General features: G+C 45.6%; 2 protein-coding genes across 7 annotated transcripts in view; both read left to right on the top strand.

Moving 5' to 3' along the window:
• Positions 1-19,543, top strand: part of npas2 (neuronal PAS domain protein 2) — a 32,417-nt gene extending 12,874 nt beyond the window's left edge. For 2 of the 6 annotated variants that reach the window (XM_047020208.1, XM_047020209.1), the window contains exons 2-22: positions 2,171-2,359; positions 2,698-2,754; positions 3,937-4,091; positions 4,685-4,776; positions 5,106-5,195; positions 6,161-6,281; positions 8,422-8,535; positions 9,209-9,327; positions 9,520-9,602; positions 10,297-10,403; positions 10,762-10,909; positions 11,029-11,110; positions 12,245-12,371; positions 12,514-12,620; positions 12,754-12,837; positions 13,590-13,832; positions 13,950-14,195; positions 14,486-14,670; positions 15,051-15,143; positions 15,220-15,430; positions 15,665-19,543. In XM_047020208.1, coding sequence (XP_046876164.1) covers positions 2,268-2,359; positions 2,698-2,754; positions 3,937-4,091; positions 4,685-4,776; positions 5,106-5,195; positions 6,161-6,281; positions 8,422-8,535; positions 9,209-9,327; positions 9,520-9,602; positions 10,297-10,403; positions 10,762-10,909; positions 11,029-11,110; positions 12,245-12,371; positions 12,514-12,620; positions 12,754-12,837; positions 13,590-13,832; positions 13,950-14,195; positions 14,486-14,670; positions 15,051-15,143; positions 15,220-15,430; positions 15,665-15,856 — 2,748 coding nt within the window. In that variant the 5' untranslated portion in view covers positions 2,171-2,267 and the 3' untranslated portion in view covers positions 15,857-19,543. Of the gene's footprint in view, positions 1-113; positions 301-455; positions 491-2,170; positions 2,360-2,697; positions 2,755-3,936; positions 4,092-4,684; positions 4,777-5,105; positions 5,196-6,160; positions 6,282-8,421; positions 8,536-9,208; positions 9,328-9,519; positions 9,603-10,296; positions 10,404-10,761; positions 10,910-11,028; positions 11,111-12,244; positions 12,372-12,513; positions 12,621-12,753; positions 12,838-13,589; positions 13,833-13,949; positions 14,196-14,485; positions 14,671-15,050; positions 15,144-15,219; positions 15,431-15,664 lie in introns of all 6 variants that reach the window. The other 4 variants (XM_047020211.1, XM_047020210.1, XM_047020213.1 and 1 more) reach the window with 4 other exon arrangements.
• A 730-nt stretch (positions 19,544-20,273) lies between these two features.
• On the top strand, positions 20,274-25,329 carry radx (RPA1 related single stranded DNA binding protein). Its single transcript, XM_047020294.1, has 15 exons — positions 20,274-21,341; positions 21,430-21,572; positions 21,686-21,875; positions 21,970-22,078; positions 22,367-22,467; positions 22,614-22,733; positions 22,881-22,976; positions 23,099-23,266; positions 23,369-23,517; positions 23,598-23,722; positions 23,799-23,846; positions 24,035-24,159; positions 24,244-24,480; positions 24,583-24,765; positions 25,053-25,329. The coding sequence occupies exons 1-15, from the start codon at positions 20,750-20,752 to the stop codon at positions 25,187-25,189; spliced, it is 2,523 nt and encodes an 840-aa protein (XP_046876250.1). The 5' UTR covers positions 20,274-20,749; the 3' UTR covers positions 25,190-25,329.
• Positions 25,330-25,513: the final 184 nt, after the last annotated feature.

The following is a 25,513-nucleotide window of genomic DNA, read 5'->3' on the forward strand; positions in this document are numbered from 1 at the left end:
TTTGATGTTTTATCCTCAACGATCTAGCATACAATTGGTTTGTTTTCTAGTATGGTTGGATATGGAATTGTGAAACTGTGAAAGGCAAACTGACGAGTTACTTCTTGATGTAGCCTACAGGAGAAAAGATTTGCCATCTCACTGAATCATGGTTCGGGAAGGTTGTTGAGTGTGTAAATATCCCTCCACAATGTGATGCCCCAAGGAATCGTTGAAGGTGTAGCTGGGGTTAGAGGTCACTTCCTATTCACTGCAGTTTGACACTGAGGACCAACGACTCGCTGTTCCGTTTCCATTGCAGTAAGACAGGTTTCATTACCTATCTTACACTCCAAATGTGAGGTGCTATTATGGGTTATTCCTGCTATCACACGCCCCCATGATAGAGCTGGTTTGTTTAATCATCCGCAATCCGCATTAATATAGCCCTCATTCACCCATGTCTTGTGCTTCAGCGCCTCAGAAAACCCTGGGAGGAGCAGCTGCTGGGGTAAGGATTGAATTTTGATGTAGAAAATGTTCTAGTTATGATCATAAAAAAAAGAATATTGTTATTTCTACCTGCAACCAAAACAGTTATGTTTCCACAAGGTTCCTGCAGGTTAGGACAGTTTAGTTTCTCAAAGAGAGTAGTTCACGTTGCACTCAAATGATTGCACAGAGCCACCTGTGTGTAATTTTAGTTATTTTATCCTCGTTCTGTATCCAGGGTCAACCAGAGAAAGAAGTTGGGCAGATCATTCAATACAGTGCATAAAATACAAACAAATCGTTGATTTGGTCCAATGAAATTTGTGCACATTATCAATCTCAAGGGGAAGATATTTACATTGACTTTATTGACAGTAGTCTATTCAACACTGCTGAATATCCATCTTTTTTGTCCCAGTGTACAGCTCCTTACTGTCCATCCCAGTAGCACATATGACTTTCATTTAGAGGAAGAAGACTGAAATGTAATATCTCAACATGTTCCATCAAAGGCCACGTGTGTGTTTCTGTATATTAGTCATGTGGAATAAACCCTGTGTTCCAGCCCTGTGGAAATGGGCACAGGTTTGCCGTTCTCAGACGCACAGAAAAACTAGGAACAATAAACAACCACCTACTGTCCCAGCAACGTAAACATTACACTCTTCAAAACATGTCCATCCTTTGAAGCATGAGTATTTAATTTAACTGGATCCTAAAGATTTAAGTGTGTATGTGGTGCAAGAAAAAGGGGATGGTTGTCTCAATATCTGGGTAGAATGACGTCATCAGCTATGACAAAGAACTGGCAGGCTGTAACTTTGCTGTAGATTCAATTTGTTTTGATTTAGAGTTTGTGTTAAATACTATTTGAAACTCACCGTACACAATCTTGCGATGTGGATATGGAATATGGATGTTCATCCATTATGGATGTTCATCCATATTCCCCTCTGGAGTGCAGGACATGGATTCACATGATCTCATCTGCTGCAAGACCCCGTTGGGGTTTTTGTTAGTTAAGACACCTAAGGAGGAGGATCTGATGTTGGTGAAGGCTGTTCCTCTCCCCAGAGTTGATGCCCTGTGTTCAGATGCTGCCTTTGTGTTTGGGTCCTGTGGGAAGGAGCTGAATGAGGTGGCTCTCTCACTGCCTGTTATTACTGGTTATCAGACGAGGTGTCAGCCTCTCACAGTTTTCTAGGTCAGATCACCTCCTTATGCTGGAACCAGGTGGTAACTGAAGATGTTAAACACACTTTCCTTACTGTCATTACGAGTGATATGCCAGACTACAAGATTACAAAGCAGTAACATGCTGTTTAGTCAGACTGCCATACGCTCATCATTGCTAATGATGTTTCTGTATTCATATTTATGATAGGATGTACTCTGTAGAAAAATACAAGCGTTCTTTGAATTCCTGTCTGCCCGACAACAGAGACGGTAGATCTGTTATCATTATATAAAATATGTTGGTGTGAATCATGAGTATGATAGGTTAGTGGAACTGTTCACCCCCCCCCCCCCACACACACACACACACATACACACCAACCAACCACACTTCTTCTAACATCTGTCAGATCATTATAATCTCACGCCCAGTGTGCAGTGTATGGTGTACTGTGTTTGAGATACAGATTGCCTACAGGAATCTATGCTATACCTTAAATATCTTACTCTTCTTTTTTCACAGATCTGGGTGTTTTTGCGTGCGACTCCAGGCTAGAGCAGGGGATCAGTCGTTTATTCAGAGGTGTTTCAGTGCAACCGACGCGGATGGGCTACGCCAGATGCCAGAGAGGGCCTGGATGGGAGAGGGAGTGAGAATGGACAACCTGTTAGACTTTGGAGGCCTCTGTCCGTCCAGCCGGAGAGAATGGGAGTGAGTGTCCACTCTCGTGAATTAACTGTTTTTTATTTATTTATTATAACTGTGTAATTGTGTTTTGTGAACCACTGTAGTACCACTGCACCTGTAAGGAAACACTGTCAATGATGATATGGGTGGGGTGTGTGTTAGTGTGGTGTGTTTACTGTAGTGTGTTAGTGTGGTGTGTTAGTGTGGTGTGTTAGTGTGGTGTGTTTACTGTAGTGTGTTAGTGTAGTGTGTTTACTATGCTGTGTTTAGTGTAGTGTGTTAGTGTGGTGTGTTAGTGTGGTGGTGACGCTGGTAGTCAGTAGAGCAACATTCCAACCTGTCTCCCTCCTTCTGACCTGCAGCACGAGCAGCTGTGTGGACGAGCTGATGGATGAAGATGAGAAAGACAGGGCAAAGAGGTATTTCAGTGTGTGTGTGTGTGTGTGTGAGAGGGAGGGGGGGTCGGAGAGAGAGAGAGAGAGAGAGATGGGGAGAGGGAACAGAGGATGGGTCAGGGGAGTGGAAAGTAGGGAGTAGCTTACATTGCTTATAACACTGAGGTATGAGCTAAGTCGTCAACATGATAGGAATCATAGCCAGAAGTTCCATGAACCTCCAAGGGCAAGTAGCCTATGATTGGAGGAAGGGAGAGGGGGAGAGGGAAGATAGGGTATAGAGACAGAGATTGTTCCCCTTGTTCAGCATGAGTATAGAGTATTTGGTATGGCACTCTTATTGGACATAAAAGCTTTTACACTGTCGGCCATGACACTGTTGCCATGCCAATGTCAAGCCTTCCCCAAGTTGTCAGTGTCCAGAAATCTCTTTTCACCTGGCCACATCTAGCACAATGACAAGTGTTTAGTAAAGCTATTCTTTGCCAGACAGCTTACAGAAATGTCTCGGGAACGCGTGAAGAGCCTGTTCATCTAGGTCAAGACACTTTGGACTCGTCAGTAATGATGTACATAAGTCAACGAAAGTAGACTTTTGAATCCCAAATGACCTCATGTTTTCACAGGAAAGTCGAGTGCACATTTATGAGGCTTGTGTGGGGTAAATGATCTAGCACTACAGAACTGAATTTACAGGGGGGAAAAAAGGTTACAAGATGTATCGTAACGTGTGCAATTGCCCATAGGTTTATAAATGTGATCTGATTACTGATCTGTTGACAACATGCTTACTAGTGACAATGCTGGGGTGTCAATGATCATCCATATTTTTAAATATGCCCCCTGTATTGTGTGAACATTCATTAACATTTGTGTTATTGACTGTCCTACCACCTTAAGCAACATGCAGGATGTCGTAGTGTGGGAGGAATTAACACATCCAGATAACGATGAGACTGTCGGCTGCGTTGCTTGACAGGCTAGCTGTTAGCGGTCTGTCTATAGTCACACTGGCTAGCTGTTAGCGGTCTGTCCATGGTCACGCTGGCTAGCTGTTAGCGGTCTGTCCATAGTCACGCTGTCTAGCTGTTAGCGGTCTGTCCATGGTCACGCTGGTTGGTAGTCGTGGGTTGAGAGGAGAGGATTGGCCGGGCTTTGAGACCAGTCATGTTGACCTGTCTTCTTCGTTGGCTCCTCTATTTTAAGGGCTTCACGTAACAAATCAGAGAAGAAGAGAAGAGACCAATTCAATGTGCTCATCAAGGAGTTGTGTACCATGCTCCAGGGCCAGGGTCACCCTCGCAAGATGGACAAGTCCACCATCCTGCAGAGAACCATCGATTTCCTGCAGAAACAAAAAGGTAGGAGGTTATTGTGACTGGACGGTTGTGGATTATTACAGAGAAAACCCCTCAACTGACCTGTTGTGTGCACAGTGTGTGTGTGTGTGCATGGTGTGTGTGTTTGTGCATGGTGTGTGTGTGTGTGCACGGTGTGTGTGTGTGTGCACAGTGTGTGTGCGTGTGCACAGTGTGTGTGTGTGTGCATGGTGTGTGTCTGAGCGTAGGGTGTAAGGATTGTGAAAAGAGAGAGTGCTCACTGTCCTAGTAAAAGCCCCAAGAAAGCGTGGGATGCAGGGGCAGAACCTGAGAGGGTAGATGGTGAGCTGGTAGCTGCGCTCGCCGGACAGAGAGATAAACGAGAGGAGTAGTTTACCACTGGAGCGGACTCAAGAGCCTCAGCACTGTCAGAATCAAGGGCACAGCTGTCAGTGTTTACCAGATGGCAGTCAGACTGAAACATTCCTGATCTTTCATGTTCCATCAACTCTCTTCCTCCTCCGTTCCCTCCGTGGCTGCAGTGAGAGAGGCTGGTCTGAGGTGTTGCTCGCCCACCTTTGGCAGCCTCCTGGAGGCGTGGCCTAAGCTGATTCTCTTTCTGTCCTCTCTTCCAGAAATCACGGCCCAGACAGAGATGTGTGAGATCAGGCAGGACTGGAAGCCTTCCTTCCTCAGTAATGAGGAGTTCACCCAGTTGATGCTCGAGGTAAAAACCCTGGGGGGTCAGATGGCTGAGCGGTTAGGGAATCAGGCTATTAATCAGAAGATTGCCTGTTTGATTCCCGGCCGTGCAAATGTAAAAACCCTGGCACCCCGTTGACCCTGGATTTCCCAAGTAAGGTGGGGGGATTTGAACCAAGGAGTTCTTGTTCCACAGGCAAACGCTCTAACCGCTGATATATACCCATGACCAATATGGAATTATGTAAGACGGTTTCTCAGTGTTGACTAAGTCAAGCTACAGAACTTTCTAGCTGAAACCAATTAATTTATTATATTAATTATACCTGAGTGACAACAAGTGTTTGGTTCTAGGCTCTCGATGGGTTCCTCATCGCGCTGACGACAGATGGCAACATCATCTACGTGTCTGACAGCGTGTCCTCGCTCATCGGACATTTACCGGTAAGTGACGGAGCTGATCCAGCACTTGTGATCAAGCGTTTTTTTTCTTTGTAAAAATAGACATTTTATTAGGTGTGCTTGCCTTTGGTAACACAACCTATTTTTCTCTCTCATATATATTTATTATTATTTATTTTCCCATCTCTAAGGCTCCGTAAATATTTGCACTGCAAAGACAACGTCGGTGTCAAAATGTTCGTCTTGGTCACGATTGTGTTGCTTGTATTGGGATTTATGTTCTGTTTCACGGTTTAGGAGAATACGTTTTTGTTTCAAAAAGTGCCTTGAATACTAGGTAGTTTGCTAGCCACTTCACTGCTAGCCTAATGTCACAACAACAGCACACGTTAGCAACGACCCGTAGGAACGACAGCAATATCAGCGAGCCCTCAGCATTAGTACCATATCTAAAAGTCTAGGAAAGACTCTGCTACACAAGTGGGTTCCCCTTCGTTCTTTTGGTGAGCAGTCTCACGAGCCCGGCATCATGGAGCCGACCAGCTAAACAGTTATCTGGCACTAGTGTTGCTACCTGCATATACCTACAGCTGGCAGCTGTGCTCCGTTTTGCTCCTAGATTCAGACCTAGCCCCGGTAAATTGTAGAGCTAACTAACTACTACAGTTCTGTTGTGTGGGAATTGCAGGAGCTAACCAGTCGAAGGGTGTTCAAAAATACAGGAGCACACACCACAATATCCCCAGAAATTGTGGTGTGTTCCCCAGAAATTGTACCCTCTCTAGTTGAATTTGCCACGGTTATGTAATTGATATAATGAATTATGTTTATAGTGTCCTGTGATTGTCATTATTTCCTCATACTGAAGGCTACACTGTTGAGATATAATAAGTAGGCTACTGTTGCTTGGAAACATGAGCAAACTATGACAGTATCTCCTAGGTTCAACAGCTGTTTTGTAAAACATGATGAATTAATGACTGACTGTCTCCATGTTCTTGTATCAGTCAGATATGGTGGACCAGAATATCTTGAACTTCCTTCCCGAGCGCGAGCACGGGGAGGTTTATAAGCTGCTGTCGTCTCACATGCTGATGACGGGTCCCCTGGCTGCAGACTTCCTAGACGGTGAGTCTCTGTTTGTCTGCGTCTTCGCTGGGTCGGGGTGTACGTCTAGGGTGTGATCGCCATTCTTATCGACACAAGACTGTTTAATGTATCAATAGGTTACAGGGTACTGAGGCTGAGGAAACGCAACCGTAAAATCCAAATATTTAGCACTTTACTTTGTGATTGTGTCAACACCAAGAATAATGAATTCTATTGTGTGTACTGCGATGGTGACGATGCGTTTTCTGTTGTACTTGATAACACGGCTCCGAGCAATTCTAAGGTGACCTTTCCTGTTTCTTCTGAAGTTTGACGTTTGTCTTCTTTTGTGAATTATACATCAAACAGACCAATGACCCAGTTGCATCCTGTATTCTGACATGCAAGCCAGCATTTGATTCCAGCATTTGATTCCAGCATTGAGCATGAACACAAGTGTGCAGGGGTAAATACTGAAAAGGCTGTGGTTGAACTGAGTCCTCTGGTCTGTATGCATCAGAACACCCTGGTCTGTATGCATCAGAACACCCTGGTCTGTATGCATCAGAACACTCTGGTCTGTATGCATCAGAACACCCTGGTCTGTATGCATCAGAACACCCTGGTGTATCGCTGACGTTATTCTGAGAGTTGACATTTAACCTTCCACAATCTGTTCTCCTGTCGTCCAGAGCTGACCTTAAATATAGAGCAGGCTGCTGGGTCTGGCATGGTACTTTATTGGATTTCTGGATGGTTTGGTCCTATGATTAGACCTTCACAGCTAATAATAGCAGCTACCCTGCTAGCATGGTTCAGAGTTTTAAGCACTGTTATGGTTGCTTGGGTAATCCAGAGGCAGCACTGTGCAGTATCTAGGACTCGAGACACTGACCTTAATCCCATCATACAATCGTGTTCTGAGAAAGAGAGCGCAGTTGCAACTGTATCAGTCTATGTATAGATCTCCTAATACAATGCAAACTGCTGCCAGAGAGATGGGCCTGGGGAACATCACCATCACTCACAAAGACATGTCCTCCATCTAGCTTTCATCTCCTTTCTTTTATGTGAAAAGGCTCTAACCAAACTCACGGAGGTAATTTTCTCCTATCGTTCTGCTAATGCGTCCCCTGCTTCCATGTTTGATGGGTAGTTATACCTTCTAACATGCACTGCTGTGTGATGGATCGTCAAGTAATGTATCACAGTCAGAGGAGACCAGGAGTACATCTGAGGACTTGACTGGAAGTTAACCTTTTGGAAAATCCTCTTCTGACCGCTTTGGATATTACTGTTTTGGCTTGCTAGAGAACAGACTTTTTTCTATTTCCCTTAAATGAAAAAACTCTTATTATCTGTTACGATATCACTGTGTCTAATCTTTCTAAATGGCAGTCGGCTATCCAGACTCCTACTTTCATCCTATTGAAGACACACGGACACACGTTTGTTTCATACAAAATGACTCATCACTCATTTCAGTAAGAACACTAACTGCAGATCCTTTCGTTCTCTTTAGCAAAGGTTACATGACAATAAAAAACAAAGGTAATGGTTCCATACCCTGAAACAGGCCTCTGTTCTCACACATCTCCAGCCATCCACAGTGTTTTAAGACCCCTATGTGGAGCACAGCGATCCCAACGTCAGTGCGCAGTTTGTGAGAGTGTGTGGCTGGCACGGTGACACAGTCCCCCTGGTCCTCCCTCTGGTCGCAGGCTGGTGCCAAGTAGAGTCTCATCTGCAGAACTAGCACTGCAGATCCACCCTGGGATCATCCTGACCATCCGTTGGTTCCCTTGCCAGTCGCGCCGTTTTCCAACAGTGGACTGCAGGCCAAGCTGTGTCTGCAGAGGTTGTCTGTAGTGAAGGGAGGACTTGTAACAGACATATAATTACCGCCATCATTCTTTTTCCTTTAGATTTAGTGTTGCTGTCAGATTCTGATCCAAAAGACATTCACAAATTATGTCAGACGTGTCTGAAAGTGTGGTTATGTGATTCAGCCAGACGATCTCAGCATGCTGCGTTTCAGAACGTGTGTAATACGAGCCATGCAACGTTTTCTTAGGTGTGTTTCATCTGGCAGGAGTTCTTTTTAACAAATGTGTGTTGGGGGTGGGTAAGGCTAAGAGTTGAGTACGCGTCAGCTGACACCCGTGTGGTGTGTTGCTAGGTGAGAGCCATGTGGAGTTCTGCTGTCATCTCGCCCGAGGAAACATCGACCCCAAAGAACCCTCTACATATGAGTATGTGAAATTTGTCGGAGATTTCAAGTTTCACAACAATGGTAAGTGTTGTGTTGTCGTCATGTATGGTGTCTCACTTGTTGTGTTAAAGCTAATGTTGCCCAATAGATTTTACTGGTGAAGTTATTTTCTATTTGTCTTTGTTCACAATCGAACCAACCACTGTGCGATACCTGTTAGGATTGTTGTTGATAATACATTTTCAGAAAAACTTGCATTATCTGTTACAAAAACATACATAAGAGAGATACAGCCAAACAAGTTGTTCATTTCCATAACTGCTTATCCGATTTGTGAATGGCTATTTAAATGTCAGGTTAATTGCTTGAGACACGAATGAGGAAATACCTCCCTTCTCCTCTGTCTGTCAGATATTTCCATAGTTTTCAGCGCCAGGGACTTCCAGTCATTTGAATAAGACCATAATGTCACAGGCTGGTCAGAGAGTTCAGCTGAAAGTGTTATTTCAGGTTCTGTGATACTACTGTCAACCCCATCCCTGAGTTAAAACAGAACAAAATTAAGTTACACAACTCCTGTTTCCCCATCTTCTAACCCTAGAGGAAAGAACTGAGACTCAACAGTGTTAGTACGACACCTGGTCCCTTTGTAATGCCGTGTTCATGGCCGTGTTCCTGATTGTGGGAGCATTGACTGGGTTGAATGAGGGGATGTGGGGGAGGTTATTGAGAGTGATTGTTGTGTCTTCCTCAGTGCCTACATCCTCTTGTAATGGGTTTGAACTGGCGTTACCACGAACCCTGCAGTCATCTCTTGAGGAGCAGGCCTGCCTTGTTGCCACCGTACGATTAGTCACTCCGCAGTTTTTAAAGGTATGGCAATCTTTACTGACTTTTGTGCATGTAAACATAATAATTTCTTAAATATTTTACATGTAAATGTTCTTTTTTTTAAATGAAAGAACCATTTTATTTTATGTTTAAATATATATTTTATTCGTGTTTCTGCAAGAACACATTCCTCTGGACACTTAACGATTTTCTTTTTTGTTTTGTTTGAAACAGGACTTATGTAATGTGGAGGATCCCTGTGATGAATTCACATCCAGACACAGTCTGGAGTGGAAGTTCTTATTTTTAGATCACAGGTACAACAACTGAAAAATAACATGACAAGTTAATACAGAACTGTTGTTCTATCAGCTGTTAGATCGAGCACAGCTTCTCCTAAGTGGAATGTCAAACCATAGAAGACAAAAGGCAATTGTGTAACTGCGAATAGACTGAAGACAAAAGGCAATTGTGTAACTGCGAATAGACTGAAATATAGATAAATTGGCAAGGAGCTCAGAACAGCAAAGGAAACAGTGCGTCCCGACCTTGCAGAGCTATAATTGGACTCTAACAACTCCTCGCCAAACTGGCCTGTGGTTGGTCTCAAGCATGGCTCCCTCCATAATGTGACCTGCATGCCGTTCTGAATACAGCTTATGGGGGCCCAGGCTAAGTGGATTTAGCACACCATTGCTGGATTAAATGCATCGAGCCAAATGCATGTCATAATCATAGTTGTAATTATACCACAAGCAGCCCTTTCATGGCAGTGTTTAGAAATTTAGAAAGGATGAATAACTTGTTTTAATTGCGGAGCCGTAGCCAAAGTTGTTAGGCGAATGTTTAAGTTAACTATTTTGTTTTGTCTGAATGGAAATGGTATGACCCTTTATTCAGCTGTCAGCTAGAACAATAGAGTTTATTACATCTTGTAAAAAGTGTGTCATCTATTGACTGTGTTTGTTTCAGCAGTGTGTTTTATTGTACCTTCTGATTTTGTTTTTACAGAGCGTCACCAATCATAGGCTACTTGCCCTTTGAGGTGCTTGGAACTTCTGGCTATGATTACTATCATGTGGATGACTTGGAGCTCATAGCTCAGTGTCATAAGCAATGTAAGCTACTCCCTACTTTCCACTCCCCTGACCCATCCTCTGTTCCCTCTCCCTCTCTCTTTCTGCCCCACCCTCACCCTCTCTCTCTCTTGCCCTCGCTTGCTCTTTGTTTCTCCCCCCCTCTCCCCCTCCCTACCACAGGATCCAAGCAGCCATTTCAGAAAAATAGGTCATCCCACTGTAGTTACATTTCTATTTCCACTTCACCAGGGTGCTTAAAACGTCTCGAGCTCTGAGGCTGGCCCTCGCTTCTTGTTTTTGGTCGCTGAAAACATCTCGTACCACGTTTAGAAACTAGGCCAGCGTTATGTTGTTCATAGTTCTTGAAACCTTTCCCTCCCTCTGTTTGTCCTGTTAGTGATGCAGTTTGGAAAGGGCAAATCCTGCTACTATCGTTTCCTGACCAAGGGCCAGCAGTGGATCTGGCTGCAGACTCACTACTACATCACCTACCACCAGTGGAACTCCAAGCCTGAGTTCATCGTGTGCACACACACGGTGGTGAGGTAAGCCCTCTCACTCCAGCCCCTGGGCTCCTCAGTGCCCCTGAGGGTCCGCCTGAAAGCATCCATCCATCGACTCGTGTTATTTAAAACATGTATTTTGTTGCCCGATGACCCTGTAGTTACGCTGAGGTGCGAGCGGAGAGGAGAAGGGAGTTTGGGCTGGAAGAGACATCACCTCCTGAGATCGCTGCCTCTGTTAAGGTAAGAGGATGAGACCCGCCCCTAGGAGGAGGAGGAGACCTGCTCCTAGGAGGAGGAGGAGGAGACCTGCTCCTGGGGGGAGGAGGAGGAGGAGACCTGCTCCTGGGGGGAGGAGGAGGAGGAGACCTGCTCCTGGGGGGAGGAGGAGGAGGAGGAGACCTGCTCCTGGGGGGAGGGGGGGGAGACCTGCTCCTGGGGGGAGGGGGGGGAGACCTGCTCCTAGGAGGAGGAGGAGGAGGAGACCTGCTCCTGGGGGGAGGAGGAGGAGGAGACCTGCTCCTGGGGGGAGGGGGAGGAGCAGGAGACCTGCTCCTGGGGGGAGGAGGAGAAGGAGGAGACCTGCTCCTAGGAGGAGGAGGAGGAGGAGACCTGCTCCTGGGGGGAGGAGGAGAAGGAGGAGACCTGCTCCTAGGAGGAGGAGGAGGAGGAGACCTGCTCCTGGGGGGAGGAGGAGAAGGAGGAGACCTGCTCCTAGGAGGAGGAGGAGACCTGCTCCTGGGGGGAGGAGGAGGAGGAGACCTGCTCCTGGGGGGAGGAGGAGGAGGAGACCTGCTCCTAGGAGGAGGAGGAGACCTGCTCCTGGGGGGAGGAGGAGGAGGAGGAGACCTGCTCCTGGGGGGAGGAGGAGGAGGAGACCTGCTCCTGGGGGGAGGAGGAGGAGACCTGCTCCTAGGAGGAGGAGGAGACTTGCTCCTGGGGGGAGGGGGGGGGAGGAGGCACGGGGAAAAGGAGGCAATACAAGTAAAACAATTATGTATCTAATTATATTTTGAGGCAGTATTATTAACATGTCTGTACTGAGGCAGTGTACTGAGGCAGTGTACTGAGGCAGTGTACTGAGGCAGTGTACCGAGGCAGTGTACTGAGGCAGTGTACTGAGGCAGTGTACTGAAGCAGTACACTGAGGCAGTGTACTGAGGCAGTGTACTGAGGCAGTGTACCGAGGCAGTGTACCGAGGCAGTGTACCGAGGCAGTGTACCGAAGCAGTACACTGAGGCAGGGTACTGAGGCAGTGTACTGAGGCAGTGTACTGAGGCAGTGTACCGAGGCAGTGTGCCGAGGCAGTGTACCGAGGCAGTGTACCGAAGAAGTGTACCGAGGCAGTGTACTGAGGCAGTGTGGTGTCATCCCAGGGTCAGGAGGTGTATCTGGACGTGTGCCCCACCCTGGAGCCTCCGAGGGACAGGACCAGTGGAGCATGCTCAGTGTCGTCCCACAGTTCCAGGAAGTCCTCCCACACTGCCCTATCAGACTCTGCCTGTGAGTCCCATCAACACCCCCTCATCGCCCTCCTCCACACCTAGCCCACCGCACCCACCTGCCCCCACAACACCCAGATCAACTCAACACTGAACTCGTAGAATGTAAAGATTGTAAATATTGTTGTCCTTCTTGTGTTCAGCCAACTCCTCGGTCAGGTACTCTGAGGCCTGCACACCATCCAGGCAGTCTGCGTCCGTCGGCACAGAGAAGACCTCCACTAGAAGACTCCAACCTAGCAGTACCAAGGTCAGTACACACTTTAACGATCCGTCTCCAGAAATCCCAAAACACACGGAACACCCTTAGCTTGACTGGGATGTCCCCCCTCCCCCCCTCGCTAAACTCCCCGATTTGTGTTCTGTTGTTCCTCTCCTTGTAGACGTTGGTTCAGAGACAAAACTCTTTTGATGTTCCCCAGCTGAGCTTCCCTCTGTCTCCCGCCTGCAGTCAGCACTCCGCAATGGTGGGTGTCTCCTGGTCCTCCCCTGGCTGCTTGTCCCCCTCTGCCCTCGTAGGCATGGGGTTAGGTCTCCCAGCTCCTCTTGTGATCTGTGTCGTTACCTTCCAGGTTTAGTTGTTGTTTACAAGAGCCCTCTACTCCCATCTGAAATTAGATCCACTCTTTTGTTGATGCAAATACTTCGTCATTTAACTGGTTCTAATTGGACTGCAAAAACGAAGGGGAGCATTAAATATTTCTTCGCGGAAAACAGAAATCTTCTTAGAATCATTAATAATAAAATCTGTTGTGCAAGCATTTTTTGCATGAGTGCCGATCTGGCTACAATCACGATGTCAGCTGTGGTCCATCAAACGTTGTATTTTTCTCACAGCTTAAGTGCCTCTCTCAGTTGTTGAATAATAACTGAAGTATAGTCCTCTAGTGTCTGCCCTGCTCAGTAGACGCTGTGAAGCAGACCTGGTTCTGTGAAGCAGACCTGGTTCTGTATAGCAGACCTGGTTCTGTGAAACAGACCTGGTTCTGTGAAGCAGACCTGTTTCTATGAAGCAGCTGTCTGTTGCTCGTTGCCTGTACCAGGTGTTGTCGCTTTGCTCACTTTCCTCCCTGATCTTGCCCGCGTTCAAACTCGAGACCTCTGACTTGCCAACGCGACATAAACATCTCTTTAACCAGCTACGCTTTTCGATGGAGTGGGTGGGTGGTATTTATTCAGAGGAGTGATTTTAACCAGGTCAACTGGGTTCCACTTGCAGCAGCAGCAGCAGCAGCCGCAGCCCCTCTGCCAGCTGCAGCCGCAGCCCCAGCCAGGGGTGATGCACCAGCTGAAGGAGCCCCAGCCAGGGGTGATGCACCAGCTGAAGGAGCCCCAGCTAGGGGTGATGCACCAGCTGAAGGAGCAGCTGGAGGAGAGGACTCGCGTGCTGCAGGCCGACATCAAGACCCAGCAACAGGAGCTTCACGACATCAAGGAGAAGCTGCAGCTGGCCAACCTGCAGGTAACCCCCTGGGCCCCCCCAGGAGAGACACTCACAGGATCAACTGGAAGTTTGATGACGTAGATATGTTTGTTTGCTCTCTCCACTCACTGCGTCTCTTGGTGTGATTGTGTCTAGATGTTCTTACAGCAGCCCGTCGACACTGACTTTAGCCAGGTCCAGCAGCCTCAGCAGCAAGGCCCAGGAAGGCCAACCCAGCAGCCCCAGAGTCAGACACAGAGTCAGACACAGAGTCAGACACAGAACCAGAGCAAGTCTGGGGTCATCCGACAGGCCTCAGGTCACTCCAAACAGCCCATCTGTGGAGGCCACAGTTCCTCACCGCAATCCCTGCTGAGAGAGCACAGCTCTCCATCCCCTCAGGTACCTCTCCTCCTCCTCCCCTCTCCTCCTCCTTCCCCCCTCTCCTCCTCCTCCCCTCTCCTCCTCCCCCCCTCTCCTCCTCCTCCTCCCCTCTCCTCCTCCTTCCCCCCTCTCCTCCTCCTCCTCCCCCCCTCTCCTCCTCCTTCCCCCCTCTCCTCCTCCTCCCCTCTCCTCCTCCTTCCCCCCTCTCCTCCCCATCACCAAACAGTCTTAGAGTTCATTTCTGAGGAACAGTAGCTCTAACATGCTGGTCTGTATGGAGCTTGACCGTTTGATGTGTGTGACTGTAGGTGCAGCAGAGGCAGGTGTCCAGGGGCCAGGTCCAGACGGTCAGCCTGCCGGTCCAGACTCACACCAGCCTGACCCTGCCCTTCTACAGCAACCCCATGATGTTCTCCCAGACCAACGCACGGACGCTGCAGGACACTAACCAAAGACACTCAGACAACGAGTTCAGCCAAGACGGACAGATACGGTGAGGAGCACCAGGAAACGCCTCTCATCTTAGGGACACGGTGGGGGGTGATGGTGTAGGGGTGGGGGGTGGATGGGGTACATTCTGTCTCCGTCTGAAGAGAATGAGGAAGTAGTCCACTAGGTATTTTGATTAGAATGCAAGTTTGGTCAAATTTCATGGGCGGTGAAAAAGGGTCAACCAGGAAAAGAGTCCGAGCGACTTTGGTGTCTCTTGCTAGGATGAACACCTGACTTTACTGAAATCCAATCTGGAATTTAGAATCGGACAAACATTTCAAAGGTGGAGGAAACATTACGCTGTGGACTCCATGGCCTGTGCTCTCTGTCGATAGACCAAGACAACCCCATCTCACATACCTGTTGTTGTGTCTCTGGCAGGATGCTGCTGAACCAGCAGATGCAGACCCTGCTTCCTGACAGCACTGTAAACTCACAAGCGTCCCACTGCACTTCAGGCATCCAACAAACCAAGTGAGTGTTATTCACAATCGCACACAAACTTTTCATGTTTCTTCTTATTGCTAAAATATCTCCTTGTCTCACCCAGATACACCTTGGAACAGCAGATGATGACCCCCTCGTTCCCCATGCAGCAGGTCAACTGCAATGCTGTCCTGGTTCCCTCTCCTGTCTTCACCTCCCCCATCATGATCCCCCACAACGGCTTCATCACCCACCAGGCCCAGCCTGCCTACCATGCCCAGGCCCAAGGCTCCCAACACTCCCTGCAGCTGCAACAACCACAGCAGTTCTTTCAGGTACCCTCAACACCCTCCCCTAGGCACCCTCCCTAAGACAACGTTCTTGGTCAAAAACAGACCGTTCCTAGACTCCAACCACCGAAATACTGATCGAACAATGCACTTCTGATCCTTGGTTTTGCTGCTGTACTTTTTACGTATCCTGTGTCAATTTGTTTGAAAGCATCTGCTAAGTGAAGGGAGTGTAAACGTAAAGGAATCCCTCACCCTCTTCTGTCATCCTGGTCCTAGATGCAGCCTCAAGGACTCTTACACAGCGGGGGCCCCCAGACTTTCTTCCACACCACCAACGTCCAGCAGCAAAGCACTGTGGGATACATCCAACAACAACAGCAGCAACAGCAACCACAACAACAACCGCGTCACCATTCCCAAAACCAGACTGGCAGCCTTTCAGACTTCCGGAACATGCTGACCCGGTAGCCCTCCAGTCCCACAGAGAGAGAGAGCAGTGTAATCAGTGTCATGTTGCTGGTACAGATTCAGTAACACTAATAAAGGTATTAAAAGAGACGGAGCGGCATATATGAGGCCCACAGATTCTGCCATGTTCTTTGCTGTGAGCCAAATTGGCTTTGTCTCCACAGCAAAACTAAAAACAAAAAAATCTTTGAAGAGAAAGATAATATGCCTCTGGTGACCTTACTTTTTATAAGGAGCCATCTTTACAGACAAAGCTGTTTTTTTACGAGGACACGCCACACACTAAGGCTGCTTGGACTAGGGGCCTCTGGGAAATTGAGTTTTCTAAGACACCAGGCCTCAATGTACTGGGCCACAATCACTGCTGCACCACGGACACCATCACACGAATCAACAAGAAAACAGTGCTTTTCACAGGATGCGTTTACATGCAGACATATTTCAGCAGACGAGGTCAGTGCTGTTCACGTCTGCATCGTGTTCTCCACCAGCTGTCTGGTGTTCTCCACCAGCTGCCTGGTGTTCTCCACCAGCTGTCTGGTGTTCTCCACCAGCTGTCTAGTGTTCTGCACCAGCTGCCTGGTGTTCTCCACCAGCTGTCTGGTGTTCTCCACCAGCTGTCTGGTGTTCTCCACCAGCTGCCTGGTGTTCTCCACTAGCTGCCTGGTGTTCTGCACCAGCTGCCTGGTGTTCTCCACCAGCTGCCTGGTGTTCTCCACCAGCTGTCTGGTGTTCTCCACCAGCTGTCTGGTGTTCTCCACCAGCTGTCTGGTGTTCTTCTTCTCTAGACAAACATGCAGGGTGACTTGACTGCTTTGAAGCTGGAATTTCTATTAACTTTTAATTTCACAAAATCCGTAAGCATGATCATGAATCCCATTGTTATACATAGGAATGCTTTTATTCGACACTAGCTCTATCAACCTTTAAACCAAAAATATTCCCTACTGATAGTCATTTCAATAAAGAGCTTCTGTTTAAGTCCATTGTAATCTAGAGCACTTGACGTCAACACAACCAACTTCATTAAATACAGTCGAATATTTCTCAGGTCATTTCTGGAAAACAAAAATATTTCACTCAGTATGACATTAACAACTTTTTATTTTATTTTTTACCATAACCAGTTTTATTAATACAGTATATTTGCTGACCAGCAGAATGATTTATATTGGTAATGAACGGACTGAATGAATTGGTGTGTATGAACAAACTATCATAAGTGAACAAAACTATAGTCTCATGGAAATGACAATCAAACTGTCAACTTGTACTCAGTGTAAATTCCCCTGATGCCCCTGACACAGTAGCACTGCCTGACTACCCTGCCATCTTACCCTGCCTGACTACCCTGCCATCTTACCCTGCCTGACTACCCTGCCATCTTACCCTGCCTGACTACCCTGCCATCTTACCCTGCCTGACTACCCTGCCATCTTACCCTGCCTGACTACCCTGCCATCTTACCCTGCCATCTTACCCTGCCTGACTACCCTGCCATCTTACCCTGCCTGACTACCCTGCCATCTTACCCTGCCTGACTACCCTGCCATCTTACCCTGCCTGACTACCCTGCCTGACTACCCTGCCATCTTACCCTGCCTGACTACCCTGCCATCTTACCCTGCCTGACTACCCTGCCATCTTACCCTGCCTGACTACCCTGCCATCTTACCCCACAATCATTTGCGGAGCTTCAGAGACTTTCAATTTTAAATGAGAAGTTGCTACTGTGAAAACTATGTTATCCTACAAAACCCTTTTACACAGCTTTGCCCAATAACCAAAATTAATTTATGTTTAAACATGTTTCAAATCCAACAAAAATCCAGACTTTTTGTAATGTAGTGGCTGCTAAAGGGATTTGGGGATTATCTGAAATTGAAGACGGTCTATGGAGGAAGATGTTTTTGTTTGATGTCATGCAGTGTTGTGGTCAGATGCTGTTCCGACTCAGTCACTCTAAGAATGGTGCTGTTATACTGGTTCAAAAGATGCTCTAATTCAGTTATGGACTCTCAGTATGTGCCCTTCACCCCTTTAACTATGTGCAATGTCAATTTTGAAAATGAGAATGTTAATTTATACTGTTTTAATTGTCTATATAAAACCTATATATACTGTGTACACAGTATATACATAAACGGTATTTATATACAAGATATAGAGAAATAGCTGTATAAGCCAATGTACCATGTGAATTAAATGGAATTATTTTTGTATGAATCTATCTTTAACATTCCTTCAACCATGAATATCAACAGTATCTTTCCTTGGGTTCATCTTGTAACAGTTAAAGACTTTATTAACGTGACTAATCTCCACTAAAGACTCAGGCTGGTCTGATGCGTTGGTATTCTGACATTTGGAAAAAGGGGTCAGTTCTGTCTTGTGCTGGGCTCATGCTTGGTCAACTCAGTGTAACATATTTCAAAAGAATCTTAGATGCTAAATCTTTGAACAACACACGTGTTTGTTTTTGATTCTTATTGCAGTAAAAACACAACAATGACCTCTTTCAAGATCCCTCGTACAATTTCATTCTCATCATTGTATGTTTTTCAAAATATTTTTTGATGTCAGCAAAATGGCAGTTCAGTTTGGCCCTCCATTACAATGTGTCATTTACAAAAATGATTCTTTGTCCATGTCTCAATGCGCACAATGGATACATATGGTTAACTGCCTTGTGAAGCTGGTTGAAGGAACATGTTTTTGTCTTTGAATAACAGAAACTTCAAATTCTCCGTTTGTTCTGTGCTCTCTGAGGTGGTCCTGTTTGATATAAAACATTACTTACGACAAACAAGAAATCGACTTAATTGTTCTTGAGGAGCAGATGTTGTTCTTTTTCTTTTTAAAGTTTGAATTGCTGAGTCACTTTGTGTAGCTGTGTTTTGCTCCAGTTTATACAAATGTTTATTTGTAAACTGTGTTTTGGTTGTACTTGCTACACTAGCTCAAACGGTACTGTTTCTCTGTTGAAATTGTCAAAAGGAGCTGATGTTTTAAAGTTTTAAACAGTTTTAAACAGTTTTATTTTGTTGTTCTCATGGATTTCCCATCCTTTGCTTTTCTTTCTGAAGATATCCTCGACTTAAACATTTACGATCTTTAAAGTTGACTGTGCATCCCGGGTGAAAGAGGGCCAGTCAGTGCATTCTGGATGTCAGATCCAACAGAACTACCTGGGGCACGAATTTATAAAAATCTGATACACAACAGCCATTTCTGCTATTGCATTAAAGATAATGCATACTGTATTATAGAATGTACAAAGACATTTAGATAATATAGTTGTTTATTTTATATGTAAAATAGATTGAATATATTGTAACATACATATATATATATATATATATATATATATGCTACATGATTTAAAAAGTTAAACAAACAGAAGTATTTTGTAACAGATTATTGAAGTGTCTTATTGGGGAGGTGAAGCTTTATCTGAGTTCTGCCAGTTGGTGTTGCACAGTCAGTTATATAGTACGGCTTGTTTTCTTTCTGTATATACCATCAAAATAAGCTTTAACATATTGTTGATATTGTTTAAAAAAGAAATTAATAAAAAAGTTTACATTCTGAAACAGCTTGGATATTAATTATATGATAGTGATATTTAATTATTTATAAATCAATATGGATAATGTGATATTTTAAAATAAATATTTCCAAAAATGATACATGGACGTTGACTTTTTTTCATGCTGCGTATCCCTATATTGAAATGTTGCAATACATTCTATTTTCTGCTTTATTTTTTATGGTACCAAGATAATGTGTTAATTAACAGATACTGTTCAGTCCAAATGTTTGTCTACAATATTTTGATCTGTTATCAATAACAGAGTTACTCTTTCAGTTCATGGGATACGAACCTGCTTCTTTAATCTGGTTCACTGATTTCTTTACAAAATAAAAACGAGATTAGGACGCTTGTATGATTTTACGGCCCTTGCAGAGCAGCTGGGCCATAGAGTATGGAAGCAAATCAGTGACAATGTTTTAAATTTTAAAAGGCATTTCATACTTAATACTTAATATTTGAATTTAAACACCACTGAATTTGTTGGTTTTGAATTCCACATTCGAGGCGAATAATATTTTGTTCAAATATTTTGCATTTGAATTTCACCATTTGAATTTGAGCAGCCTGAGTTCTATTTGAAATTCTGAAACTTTAATTTTTTCAGGTTTTTTTTTTCAGGTTATCAGGTTTTTTTTTTACATTGAAAAAAACAATATTTCTAAAGAGGTTAATTCAAAACCAACAAATTCGGTGGTATTTTATCATAATATTAAGTCTTCAATGCCTTTTCAAATTTTCAAAATACAGTACATAGACGTGTATTGAAGATGGTTGACGAGATTCTCTTGGCAGATGGGATCTAAAAACCTTTGCGATGTGACTTCCTGTCAGGAAGTTCCGGAGTTCAAATCCCGACCGCGTAAAAAAGAAAAGCTAGTTTGTGGACTAGTTAGCGAGCTGTCTAGTTTTGTTACGTGACTGGCTACTGAGAACAGCCATTTATATTTAAATTTATGTATTTGATTCCTAATACTCCAATCACAAACGCTACGCTTATCGTTTCTCACTCTGTGAGACAAGCTATGTAGCTACTACTTGCTAACAATGTTAGCTAGCTAGCCATAGTAGAAATACGATAGCCGAATGCCAGCTGTGCTTTCCGAGAACTTTAAAGTGAACAGATATTTTTGGGATTGGGGTCCAGTTGGCTTGCTCAATAAGTTAGTTCCCGGGTAATATGTAAAATAAGTTAGCTAAATGATAGACCTTCTAGTTATATAGGCTAGCAGTAGCAGCCAACATTTGGACTTTTAAAATGAGCGTTTGCAGTCATACTATTACTAACGCTAAGATCAACCATGGCATGTAGTGGGGTTTTAGAGTCACTAACTGAAGACCCTCGGGTGTCTCTCTTACATTCGACGTTGGAACCGTTTTTTGCTGGTAAAACGCTGACACTAAAATGTCATGCCCCTGTGGCTGTCATAGCACTCCAGAGACATTTGTCTGCGCAGCAAAATACTGGATCTCAGCAGGCACCTGATAGTTACAACTTTGACATAATTGTAACAGACGGGGTCTGCCAGACGAAATGCCTCCTTGATCAAGGGTTAAATCATTTGGTCCACAAAAACGTCCTTCGGAGTGGAATCGATATCCATATAAACCACTGCTCTTTTATTCACAACGAGAGGAGACTGGGTCAAAGTTTTGTTTGCATCAACAGGATCGAATGTGGTTCACCGTTACGGGAGTCTAATATTTTACTTAAGATAAACGACCTTGATTCTATCCCTATGCTGTCTAAGAACGGCTTGGGTGACATTTCACTTCAGAACGATGCACCCCTTCAAATTGGTCGCAAGCATTACCTGGCCCTGTGGAACAACGAGGATCCCGAGGGCGCGGTGTGGCTCCCAAATATCAATCCGCCAGATGTAGTCCTGGATGGTGAGAGGAGTTTCCTGCTTATGAGTACGGAGATCCATAAATCCATATCACGTGACAGTTATAATGTATATCTACGGTTCCTCGACAGTTTCCAATATTCTGTTCCTCCGGGATCTGGAGTCGTCACTTGGAAACGCGCCGCGACCCATCCCCATCATAGCGAGGGTCATTCACAAGGCCAGGCTACGGTATTATGGAAAATATGGACTCAAGATTGACTATCCATTCCAGGTGAAAATGTTCATGTCATCGACAGAACCAATGCTGTATTTTGCTGTAGTAGAAAGTGTAGCCTTGCGCTTTATCTTGTCTCTAACACTGACCCTAATGATGATTGTTTGCAGGCATACTTTGAGGTTGCTGACCAGAGTGGAACGATGTCTGTTGTCCTCTGGAATGAGCTGTGTCTTGAGTGGTACCAGAGATTGCACGTAGGAACTGTGCTCTACCTCCAGAACTACACCCTCAAGCCAGGCTATCCCAACAGGTCACGTCCCCACATCAACAGCACAATGAAGTCCTTCCACTCCGTAGGTGGGAACAGTATCAGTAACTCTACTTTGATAATCATGGATTTCTGTCGTAATGTGAGTACTTGAAAGTTTTTTTGCATGTCGATGTGTTACAGAAATCTGTCTGAATGCTCGTAATCCAACTGCCAGTGTAACTGTTGTCCCACCCAAAAGTGTGTCCTTCCAGTGGGGTCTGCCAGAGGTGGTCTATAGCTTCACTCCCAGGTAGGCTACGATGTTTGAAGGGATGTTCCCTGGTAAAAGCTGTATTGTAGTCATCTCACAGTCCTCTGCCTATGTTTCTTACCTAAACCAAGTGCTAATTTACAAGGCAAAAATCAGCAACACATCAGGTCAAATGGTAGTTTTCTCTTTTGGCAGTAAGATGAATAGTTTGTCTGTATTCACGGGGAGCTAAACACAGTTGGAGGGATTAATCTTGTTATAAAATTTCATTTCTGCAGCTTCAAGCTGCACGGAAACAGTTTCTTCTTTATTCTCTACATCTCTTAGATCCGAGTTGGATAATTTGTCTGACAATTCTGCCTGTGATGTCATTGGCCTGGTAACTTTCGTTGGTCGAGCAGAGAGAGTGAAGCATTCTGGGACCACTGGTGAGAAGGCTGAGTGTCTCTGTGCACCTGGCATTCATCAGCACTGATGAGCACTGTCATTGGAATGTCACTTGTCTGTAGTCGAGGTATTATTATTATTATTATTTGACCTCTAAGAGACATTAAACTGCTTGTCCATGTTTTAGGCCCGGAGAAATACTGGACTTACCGCTGGGTACATGCAGTCGATGGAACGTCAAACCTCCCGTTCATTTTGGAGATATTTGCTTCTTCGCAACCAGAAATGTTCAATGGAATATGTCCAAGTAAACCCACTTTCCTTTATTCAACACCTGTTGTGATATGAAGTTGACTGAACATCATGGGCTGGTAGTGTTATTGTATGCTTGGACACTGCCTCAAATCTTCCTCCTCTCATCCTGCCCTGCCTCATCCTGCCCTGCCTCTCGCAGTGACGTACTTGGTTTGTACTCAGATGAGAATGTGCCGTGTGGAAGACTGTCTTCCCTACCTCACCAGCAGCTGTGAGACTCAGATCTTCATCACAGGTGGGTGCACATGTCTTGTTCTCTACATACCAGAAACTCAAACCTGTTCTTTGCCAATAAACTTGTGCAACGGGAAGTAAACTGTCATGTTGTTTTGTGTTTTTTTTGCGGGGGGTCCTTAGGGTTTCACAGAGGCCAGCCTTACGTGGGTGACCCCTGTGTCCGGAGCTTCATCCAGTGGACCAAGACACAGAGGGACAGCGTCATTCTGAGAAGAACTGCTGTGGGCGGACATTACTGCTACCCTCCCGCCCCCCGCATCTTCACTCAGTCTGTCACAGACGGCTCTGGTGAGGATGGTCTCGAGCAGTATGTCTTTAATGCATACAGTGTTCAATAAGTGTTCACTTATTTAAAAGTGGGGTTTGTGAAAATCTGTTTGTGTTTCTCAGCTGAAGTACCTCTGGTAGCTGCTGATGAGCTGAAGAGAGAGTTGGAGTCACTTCAGTATCGGGAGCACAAAAGACTGGCAATTCAAGGCCGGATCATGGCTGTGCAGTACCGTAACCTGCCAGTGGAGGCACAGACGGACCAGGGACAGGTGAGCATTCAGCCCACACAACATCAAAAGTGTACCTTTTAAGATATGGATGTCATAATGTCTCACGCTCTCCACTGCAGACAGTCCAGTGTGTTGGTGTGTGCGAGGCAGCTGAAGCTGAGCCAGAAACACAGATGAACAGGGAAACACTGCCCTCTTGTGGCAAGAACTGGAACATCGGGCAGAAAAGAAAACTACCCAGGAGGCAAGTCCTCCAGTCAGTCTGATCCAATATTTTTTTCTGCATATTTGATATCTTGATGTTATTTTACCTGTCTTAGAGATGGGAGGAGATTCTACACCACTCGTTCACGGACGAAAGCAGGAAGGTAAAACTGAGTTTGACTGAAAGTTTTAACCATCATTTTCTCGTAAGGATTGGGAATAGTTTTCCCCTCTGCTTTAACATTTTGGAATCAAATTTAGCCAAACCTACTAATGATGATCTTGAACGTGACTAGTTAGCCAGTAGCTCAGATAGCTTGTGATGAGCTCTATGCTGTAAATATGTTCATAGTGAGACTGGACATGGTTCTGCAGTGGATGAGCCAATGGATCATGAGGGAAGGGAGGAGGAGGAGGAAGAGGAAGAGGTTCTGGCAGAGGGTGGCACCGACCCCACCAGTCATCTGGTCTCAACTGGTAACCATGGCAACCTTCCAGTAATAATAAACATCGACACACACCAACATTACAAGCGTCTCAAAGTCCCCGGTCTCTCTCCAGAGGGGGGCGTGCCCTCATGGGAGAGCCCTTCCTGGCCAGCACTGAAGAGAGACGTGGCCGTGCACCTGCACCCTGCTGGACTGGACGCTGAAAACTTCAGTCACAAGTTCAGAGTTCACGACCAGCAGCTCCTCCTGCAGCTGGTCAACCTCCACCCTGCCCGATGGAGACGGGAGCAGACCCCAGAGACACGGGCCCCGCTGAGTCACCATGGGTACTACCATCTCACCATACTAGGTAAGGATGGTTTCATTGTTATCATCAGCATCTCCTCTCGCTGACGGGTCAATCAGGAGCTTGTGACCCTCCCTGTAAGCGTGTTTCTGTGGTGTTGTGCAGGTATAAACCAGCAGGTTGCCATGGACGCAGCCTTCCTCCCTGTGATGTCTTCGGAGGATCCCAGGGCTGTGGGTTTACCTCAGGATCCCCATGACAACAGCTTGTTGTCCTGTCTGAGCGCGGGCTTCCTCTGCCCGCTGGGTGACCCCCAAAGCCTGAGCGAGACCACCACGCATGACCCAGGTAGCCACGACGACAGGGATGCAGGGTAGCCATAACGACAGGGATGCAGTGGAGTCACACCCCTGGGGAAGCAGTTGCCAGGCACTGTTATTCAGCTGAGGCGCAAGAGCCAGATGATGGGTCGTCATGGGGATGGGAGGGTGGGGGCCTCTGGAATGGGGTTTGGGGTTTCGATCGGTTGTCTCGCCAAAGTTTTCTCCAGAGTTGGGACTCGAGAGTCTACTAGAGATGCACTTAATTGAACTAACAAATTACATGAAATACTTGTTGTCTTTGTGTTCTTACAGAGGAGATTTTATCAACTGCAGATGAGCTACAGGAGACCCCTGTGGTGTGCATCCTGGACCTCTGCCATCTAGGAGGAGACAGGATGGAAGTGGTCATCAACAAGGTGTACAGGACCAAAGATGTGGCTCTGATCTAGGAAGTGGTGTTCAGATGACAAATGATCACCTGTGTGTGTATGATCACCTGTGTGTATATGCAAAATACCGTTTTTTAGTATTTAAGGCTCATTTTACAACTAATAAAAGTTGTATTTTTAAGGAATATTCCTAAATTAAATGGTAGGAGATTGTCTTTTTTTCTATTGGTTCACTAGGATGGAAACTACCTAAACTCTTGCTCTCTTACTACTTCAAGTGATTACATGATTACATTATTACTTGTGATACAAACAAACTGTGAGGGGGGAAACAAAAGGTGGGTGTTCTAGTAGTAAAATAGCATTTACATAACCAATATCTGC

Source organism: Hypomesus transpacificus, chromosome 5, assembly GCF_021917145.1.
Source record: "Hypomesus transpacificus isolate Combined female chromosome 5, fHypTra1, whole genome shotgun sequence".
Classification (NCBI taxonomy): Eukaryota; Metazoa; Chordata; class Actinopteri; order Osmeriformes; family Osmeridae; genus Hypomesus; species Hypomesus transpacificus.